We start from the raw sequence: 9119 nt of genomic DNA on the forward strand, positions 1-9119 counted from the left end.
CCTCTCGTCCCCCCCCCCCCCAGCTGATGGAGGGTCTCTTGTACACTTTAATCCTGAGTGCTAGGATTAAAGATGTACACCACCATGCCCAGTCTTTTTCTTTTTTAAATAACCCACGGGGTCCAATTAGTTTAGCCCATATATGCGTGAGGGTGGGGCCATCCACTGGAAGAGGGGCAGCCTGCCAGCAGCCACACCCCCAAATGATGTTGTTTAATAATTATGGGATGAAGCAAAGTTTCATGGTGAGGAATGTTTCACTTGTGGAAAAATCTAACAGTAATTCTAGAAGCTTCTCTGTACATTAAAACCACGTAGTTATAGGGTTTTGTTGTTGTTTTTCCACATTTACCTGGAGTTGGCTTTTGGCTGAGGTGACAGTGTGCAGTGCTGGGTGGCATCTGAGAGGCATTGTGGGTATACTCTGCCATCCCCCAGTTCCCAGCAGTTCTGACCCCCGTGTCCTCAGTGCTGTCTCAGAAGCAGTACTAGAAAACCCAGGGTCCCGTGCTGACTCCACCCTCTTCCTGCACAGCGCCTGAGTGCCCAGAACGTCATTCACGTGCGGGGCTGCACCAACGCCGTGTTGATATGGTTCATGGACAACTACACCATCATGGCGGGTCTCTTACTGGGCATCCTGCTTCCTCAGGTGGGTAGTCTGTGGGGACAGATGAAGCAAGGCTGGGTGATGAAGGCGGAAGTCTAGGACCCCTGAGAGAGGGCTAGGGTCTGCAAGGAGAGACAAATGGAATAGCCTCAACTGCTCACTTAGTATTGGCTCTGGCGTCAGCCCACCAGTGAGGTTGTATGGTTACCACATCCACTTAAGAGAGGTGGCAAGACTTTCCAAGGTCCTGAATAAAGTGTGACAGAGCTGGGCTGGAGGCAGAAGGCCCAGATAGTGAGGCACAGGGAAGTCTCCATGTTCCTGGGAGGGACAGAAGAGGTCTAACCTGGAGCTGCCTGAGCAGTGGGTGCGAGGATGCTTCAATTTCCCCGGCCACCCAGTGTCATGGGGGAACTATCCGGAAGGGATGCCCATGTGTCAGCAGGCTCTCACCTGCCCCCTCTCCATCCTCAGTTCTTTGGTGTGTTGCTGACATTGCTGTACATCACCCGAGTGGAGGACATTATCTTGGAGCACTCAGTCACCGATGGATTGCTGGGACCTGGTGCCAAGTCCAGCGTGGACCCGGCGGGCACTGGGTGCTGTCTGTGCTATCCCAGTTAGGACCTGGTTGGGTACAGCAGCCTCAGCAGGACTGTACTGCACAGCACATCCCAGTCTACACAAGCCGGACAGAGGAGCTCCAGCTCCCCTGCCCACTTGAGGCGCCGACCAAAGCCCAGGGTGTATGTGCCCGTGTACAGTGTCCAATGGCCACTCCTCCCAGGGGATGGCTGAACCCTGCAGAACTCCAGGGGATAGGAATGACCCAGCTCCAGTTCTGGGCCCCAAAGAAGGAAGTTCAGGGCTCAGGATGGGCTCAGTTTATTTCAAGCAGTGCCTCGGACAGTGGTCATTACGCCCCGCCCCTTCAGGAGCAGTTCTGCTGTGGTTTTCAGGAGAGAGGAGAATGTGTTTGTTCCTGCAGGGCAGGAAGTGCTGGGTTCAGCCCCAGTCCCTGAGCCAGATGTGCGGTTGGACCATGTCTCAAATTTCCAGGTGCCTTGAGCCTTCTGTAAGGCTCCTGCATTGCCCACCTATTTTCTACGTGGTTTTTTTTTTTTTTTTTTTATAACATTCATGTTTTGTACACAATTAACAAGAGTTTCTGGCTACTCAAAACTGGCCACCCCCACTCTCCCTCCCCAGTTCACTCTTCCCTCTGAGTCAGCTCATTAATCAAACAATAAAGATGTGATTTTTGGGGGGATGGTGGTCTTTCATTTGTATTATTTGAAAGTCTCTCGTTGGTGCAGGGGTTGAAGGAGAAGCTGCTCTGGAGCCAAGATTGGTATAACTGAGGCCAGGGGGCAGCATGGACTGCACTAGTATTTCACACACTAGGGGAAACTGAGGCTGAATGGTAAGGCATAAAACGCCATAGGTGGAGAAATGGTCACACGGAGAAGTAGCTGAGCCCAGGGCTGGGGAAGGAGATCTGCGACGGCAAATCTATCCGTGTTACATTAGCTTGATAGGAATCCGCAGGTTGTATCCAGGGACTCACGCCAAGCAAAGCTTGGTGCTGGTCGCCCCCTGCTGGAAATGGCAGGTCTTGCAGGAAGCGTCAACACAAACGTGTCACTCCCAACCTCACCTGGGTTCTAGGTTTTCGGGACGTTCTTAGTAGATGGGTCAGTAGAAATAAAATCTCAGTGGTATGGGGAAGGGCAGGGGTGGGGCTTTAAAAAGAGCGCTATGACAACATGGACATCAAAGGCCGCACGAGGCCAGGCCTAACCATCTAGCATAAATGGTAAGGCATCTAATGCTCATAGCTGTTTTTAGTCCTTCTTGTTATCTCAGTTTTGTTGATGGGAAACAGGCAGAGTGGTTAAGTAACTTGCTGATGCCCGGGACTGCTTATGTAGCATCTCTGCTTGAATTGTGTCTGTCCATACATTCTCCTCGGTGTGCGAAACCAGGCTTGACCAGGGCTGTGGCTCCCATGCTCGCTATGGATGCGTCTGCCCATCCCCCTTTAGTTGTTGAGATAGCCTCACGTAGTCCAGGCTGTGTAGCTGAGAATGGCCTTAAACTTCAGACTCTCCTGCTTCATCCTCATGAATGCTGGGATCACAGGCTGGCACCGCCACACCCTGGTTATGGAATGCTTGGGCTGGAGGCTCTTTATATCCTGAGCCCCTTTGACTTGGGCACAGGGCTGACTGTTGAGCCCTCTAGCTCTGGTTGCTCTCAGAATTCTTCTGTGCCCAGAGGAAGGGGCAGACACCTGTGAGGCAAGACTAATAAAAAACTCAGGGAGAGGAACTAAGGTTCAACCTGAAGATCCGGGAGCAGAGCAGCCAGCTACTGGCTCTTCCCTTGACCTCAGTCCGAAATGGCGATCCTGCCTCCAGGAATCTGAGAGTGAGACTGTGTTGAGAGCTGTCTCCTCCTGTTTTATAATCCTCTCTACAGCTGGAACGAAAGGCGTGTACCATGACGATTAAAGACATGCACCACCTGGTTTCTATGGCAACTAGTGTGTCTACTGGGATTAAAGATATGTTACTGTTACCTGGTCTGTAAGGCTGACCAGTGGGGCTGTTTTAATATCAGATCTTCAGACAGGCTTTATTTATTAAAATACAATTGAAATGCCACTATACACCTGTGGCACAGCAACATGGCCAGGACACGCGGGGAGGGTGGGGGGGGGGGCGTTGGGACTACTCTGGAGCCTGCTTATAAAAGCCTGCTACTCCACAGCCCCGAGCCTGGTGACTCTTTCCACCACCAGGGCTGGAGGTTGTTGCCCTCCCAAGCCTGAGTCCCCATGCGCACTCAGACCTCCAAACCTGTCTTGTCCCTCTCAAGGAAAAGCACACGAAGAGAACTTTGCCAGCCAGTTTCGGGGGACTCCTCTGCCACGGCCCCTTTCTGTGACTTTGTCAAGGATCCCAATGTCACCTTATCTCCCAAGACTAGACCCTAATGCACCCACATGGGCTACAGTTTTGAAGATTTTGGTTTTGTTTTGGATACACGATTTCTCTGTGTAGCTCTGGTCATCCTGGAACTCACTCTGTAGACTAGGTTAGCTTCGAACTCAGAGATTCACCTGCCTCTGCATCCCGAGTGCTGGGAGGCACCACCACTGTCCGACAGTTTTGAAGTTTATTGTTACGAGGAGAATACATTTGGGAATGCTGACAATTAGGTTTCAAACCTGGGACAATGGCTGAGGTGCCTACTTGACCGATCAAAGCGGCTGCTGGCTGCCAGGTTCTCCCAGCATCCCTCAGCCCCTACCTGTTACAGGGTCCTCCTGGCTCGCAAACTCAGCCTCCTACTCTAAACTTCTCAAGCCCAGGGCACTGACTTCATGTGAAAATTCCAAAAACTGTCTGGAAACTTCCTTTTAAAGTATACACAAGAGGATACAAATTTGCCAGGCATGGGGGATGCATGCCTGAAATCCAGCACTCAGAAGATTGAGGCAGGAGGATTGTATTCAAAATAAAACACCTCTGTAGTTTTGTCCTGTATCCCTGCCACCTTTTGCCTTTCCTTCTGTGGGTCAAAGTAAACCTTTTCTTAAATTTCTTCTCTCAGGTATGCTGTAATAGCAATGAGAAAAGTAACTGAGACGGGGCTCCAGTGTTTAAAGGGGGCAGACAGAAACAATGGAAGCATCCGTGCAATTTAAGATAATAAACACATCCATTGCTCTAAAGAACGTTCTGTTACAGGAATTCTGTCGCTGGTCCGCTAACCAATTGTATGGAGCATTTTGGTCTAAGAGGCGGGGTTAGCATTGGGAATGGACAGGTGGAGCTGAGGGATGCATGGGCCCTGTGCGCCCTTTGGAACGAGGAACAGCAGCCGTGGAGCGTCTGGTGACTCTATTCTTGTTTCATGGCACAAACGTCCATACATATACATCATGCGCACATGTGCGCATGCACACACAATAATAATTAAACTGGACCTTTTGTTTTCATATTACTAAATTTGGAGAACTCTATATTCTATGTAAGCCTTTTATTGCACATGTATACTATGCAAATGTTTTTTTCTCCCCAATATTAGTATTTAGGAGCACTGGCTGTTCTTGCAGAAGAATCAACTTCAATCCCTGTACCCACATACTGGCTTATAGCTAGCTGTCTGTAACTTCAGTTTCAGGGATCTAACATTCTCTGTCTCCACAGGCACCTCCACACATGTGGTGCGTAGGCACATACACATACACCTACATAAAAATAACCAGTCTCTCCACGTGGCACATGCCTGCTTTTCTGGCTACTTTGCGGAAGCCTGAGGCGGGAGGAGTGCCGAAGCCTAGAACTTTAGGACCAGCTTGGGTAATATTGAGGCCCTGACTCTTAAGAAAAAGAAGAGTACCCTTGTGAGTGACTGTCCTCCCAGCCAATCAACCGTGGTTCGGGAAGTTCTGCTGTGCCTCCTTGCAGAACAATGATCTGAGTTGGGCTTGTTGACTGCTTATGTTCCCTAATGGAGGGGCGGGGAAAAGTCAGGAGACTCTCACCTGAAAATCCAGCCACTCCTGACCACCTGCTATACGCAGCTCTGCCTTAATTGCAAAGGCCTCTGGAAGTGGCTAGGGTATACAGGCTGGGGACTGGCGCTCCATTTATGCAGCTATGGGTGCGTCATCATTCCTGCGGGATGAAGGCTTTCCAGGTGTAGCCCTTTGTGGGAGGAGCACCCACACTCCTGTAAGGAACCCCTCACCTATCCTCTGTAAGATCGCCCGGTAAATTCACTGGTTTCCCGGACTGAACTTTGGTAGAACTGAGCCTTGGTTTGTTCTTGCCATCTTAGGAGAAGGGTTAGATGTTATTTATGTCTCCCTCTGGGGAGGAATTTTAGAGAGAGCCTTCAAGCTGCTAGGCGGTGAATTCTCCTGTACCTAACAGTATCCTACAATCATGCCTAGAAGCCCCTAGGCGGAGCCAGAGTTGCAGTCTTGAGAGTCCAGGAAGGCAAACAGCAGCAATGGAAGCATATAGCCATTAGGTGGCGCTGTCCCCGCACGCCTCAAAGCCCAGCGCTCTGCAACTCTGCTTCCCCAGAAGCAGAATCAGGTGCTGGGAATCAGGTGGGGCGAGCTCTGGGCTCCACCTCCTCACCCAGAAGGGCAGCCACAGGTGAGGTAGGCTAAAATCACCACAGCCACTGGCGTGTAAGGGCTTCTCCTAATAAATAACTGTTCAAACCCCGTGTGTTGGCACGGGCCTGTAATCCCAGCACTGGGAAATAAACGGAGGCGGGAGGACCAGGAATTCAAGGCCTGCCTCAGCTGCACATTGAATCTGAAACAAGCCTTGGCTAGATGAGAGCCTGTTTCAAACAAATCGTTGAGTGAATGGATGGCACAGACGAAGGGAGGGAGGCAGTAGAAACTAAGGTTATTGTGGTTGGTTGCTGTTACGGGACAGTGTGTCAGCCGGGACACTGGGGGCTTAGGGAGACCCGGTGACTCACCCAAATCACACAGTCGGGAGAATAAAAAGAAAGACGAGGACTTGAGGGCTTCTGCCTGTGTCTCACTGCCACAGAAGGACTAAGGCCACCTATTTATCTCTCGTGCTCTCTCCTCGTGAGTGAAATTCCTCTCCCTGGCACAGCCCTTCCCCCATCATTAGCCACCAGAGGGAAGTCTGGGCCTTGGGCATCCATGAAGGCCAGAGGAAACTGAGGAGAGGGACAGGACGCCTATGCCAGAATGAGCCTGTGGGGCCACTTGTTCACTTACTGACAGGAGGGTAGCCACCCTCACCTTGCCAGGATGACAGGAGACTAGCCATGAGAGTACTTAAGTAGGTACTTAGCTCTTGAGAGTGCGCTAAGTACCTACTCTCTCCACACTGCTGCCTATGGCAGGGTGCAACACACGCGCGTGCGCGGGTACACACACACACCATAACACACTGGCTGCTGCACTAACATTGCTACCGCATTGCTTGCCAGGCTCCGTCCGTATCCCCTACCTACAGCAGGATTTTTATGTGCCGTGTGTGTGTGTGTGTGTGTGTGTGTGTGTGTGTGTGTGTGCGCGCGCGCGCGCGCGCGCGCGCGTGTGCCCGCGCGCAAGCGCGCTTGCTCACGTGCTCTCTTGTCTCCACAGAGCTTAGATTGTTCCAGGAGCACAGTGGACACTGACTAAATGGCCTCTGACTGGAGGATGATGGGCAGTGGTTGGACCACAGGGGGATAGTGGGCTCGCTGTGTGCCTCCACTGATCCACAGAGGACCAGGCGGGATGCACCCTGCACAGCTGCCAGCCTTGTAAAATCTTTGTCTCCTTCTGAGCCTCTTTCTCCTCTCTCCAGGAAGCATCTGAGGTCTCTGGGTGGGATGGGTCAAGGAGGGGACCGTGCCGCATGTAAGGATGCCTGCGTGTGCAACCTGCCACCCTGCTGGTGGCTGTACCCCCTTTCTTCTCGCTGCCCCAGTGTCCTCCTCTCTGTTGGCCAAAATGACATTCTTGGCCCCTACCCCTAGAGGGAACCAGAGACTTCGTGTGACTAGAAAGAGCCTGGTTGGCGTCCACTAAGGACACTAAGGCTGTGCTGGAGGCAGAGCTGGGAAAGTAGAGACTGAAGCATCTTTAGCCAGGGCTGGGGCTTTGCTCTTCGGTCTCAGGTATTTTGTACTTCAGACTCTGTAGTGATTTGAATAGGAGCTGTCCCCCAAAGGCTCGTGTGTTATAGCTTCAGCTCCTAGCTAGTGGTGCTCTTTTGGACCGTGTTGGAAACGTTAAGAGATGAGGCCTAACTGGAGAAATGTCCTTGAAGGCTGTCCCACGTCCTGGCCTGGTGGTCTCCCCACGCCATCTACTCCCCAGTTGCTATGAAATAGGTGCCCTCCTTGTGGCATAATCCCGCCAATATGTTCTGTCCAAGTGCATAGGGCCAAGCAATGGTGGCGGGAGATCGCCGTAGAATATTAGTTTAAGATGTGTTACATTGGTTTATGCTGGGCCGCATTCTTTTAAGTTGCATTTGTTTAATTCTGTGAAGCTGTGTTGCTTTGCCTTGTCTAAAACACCTGATTATCTAATAAAGAGCTGGACGACCCATAGCTAGGAAGGAGAGAGAAGTAGGTGGAGCTGGAGGCCAGAGAGAATAAGTAGGAGATGCAATCTAGGCTAGAAAAAAGAGAAGAGGGAGGAGCGAGAAAAGGAGGAGAGGAGGATGCCAGGGGTCAGTTGCCCGGCCACATAGCCAGTCACAGAGTAAGGAAAGAAAGGTAAAAAGCCCAGAGGCAGATTGTAGTTAAAGCGAAATGGGATCATTTAAGTTAGAAAAGCTCGTTAGGAACAAGCCAAGCTAAAGCCTGGCATTCATAAGTAAGAATAAGTCTCTGTGCTTATTTGGGAGCTGGGGGGAGGGGCCAGAAGAGAGAGAGAGAGAAAAAAAAACCAACTGCATGAGTCCCCTGAAACTGTGAACCGAGATGAGTCTTCCCTAGATTAAGCTTTCTCTCATGTATTTGTTACAATGGCAAAAACCTCACCCAAAACAGAATCCCTCTAAGGAGCAAGAGAGCATGGCTCCTATTAACTGAGAGCAGAGTGTGAGCCAGGGAGGTTGCTCCATGGACAAAGCACTTGCCATGCAGGTGTGGGAACTGGGTCCTCCAAACACACTCGAAAGCTGGGTGGATGTGGCAGTCAGCCTATAAGCCCAGACTTTGGGGGCCAGAGATGAGGTAGTCCAGAATAAACTGGTTAGTCACACCTCTATGTAGCCTCTGTGTGCGCATGCACCTGTACACACTCATGCACCCTCATATACATTAACATGCACGCATGAACCCAGCATGAGCGTTCATGTGCACTTATGCCATGCATGAGCACACAGAGACAATTCATCACAGGGGACAATAGTCAACAAAAGTATAATATCTCACTTAAAATTGGATAAGGGTTGGGGAGGTGGCTCAGTGGTTAAGACATATGCTGTTGTTGCAGAGGACTGGAGTTCAGTTCCCGGTACCCATGGCAGGCAGCCCACCTCAGTTTGTAACTCCAGCTCCAGGGGATCTGCTGCCCTCCTCTGGCCTCCTCCTGCACCTACACTCACATGCATGGGCATGAGCACAGTGAACCCTCCCCCACCCCCAATGAAATACAATTGGATATAAAAACAGTAGACCTAAATGTTTGCAAATCTAGTAGAGGGCTAGCTGAAGAAACATTCCCAGGATCTAAAGGGTGAGGATGTGAGGGCAGTTACAGACAGTTGTTAGCTGCCATGTGGGTGCTGGGAATTGAACCCAGGTCCTTTGGGGGGAGCAGCTTGTGCTCTTAACCGCTGAGTCTCCTTTTTCTTTCTTTTAAGAATGATTTTTATGTATGAGTGTCTGTGTCCGTACACGGTTGTCTGCAGAGGTCAGAAGATGGTGTGAGGTCAGCCCTGGCGCTGGAGTCACAGGTGGCTCTGGATCACTTGACATGGGCATGAGGACCAGAACT

At 51.0% G+C, this 9119-nt stretch overlaps 1 protein-coding gene across 1 annotated transcript in view; it reads left to right on the top strand.

Moving 5' to 3' along the window:
• Tspan15 (tetraspanin 15) overlaps positions 1 to 1880 on the top strand; it is a 41284-nt gene extending 39404 nt beyond the window's left edge. The window contains exons 7-8 of the mRNA XM_050141935.1: positions 536 to 652; positions 1085 to 1880. Of these exons, the coding sequence (XP_049997892.1) occupies positions 536 to 652; positions 1085 to 1234 (267 nt within the window). The 3' untranslated portion in view covers positions 1235 to 1880. The remainder of the gene's footprint in view (positions 1 to 535; positions 653 to 1084) is intronic.
• Positions 1881 to 9119: the final 7239 nt, after the last annotated feature.

Source organism: Alexandromys fortis, unplaced genomic scaffold (assembly GCF_014885135.2).
Source record: "Alexandromys fortis isolate MF-2015 unplaced genomic scaffold, M_Fortis_MF-2015_v1.1 scaffold_9, whole genome shotgun sequence".
NCBI lineage: Eukaryota > Metazoa > Chordata > Mammalia > Rodentia > Cricetidae > Alexandromys > Alexandromys fortis.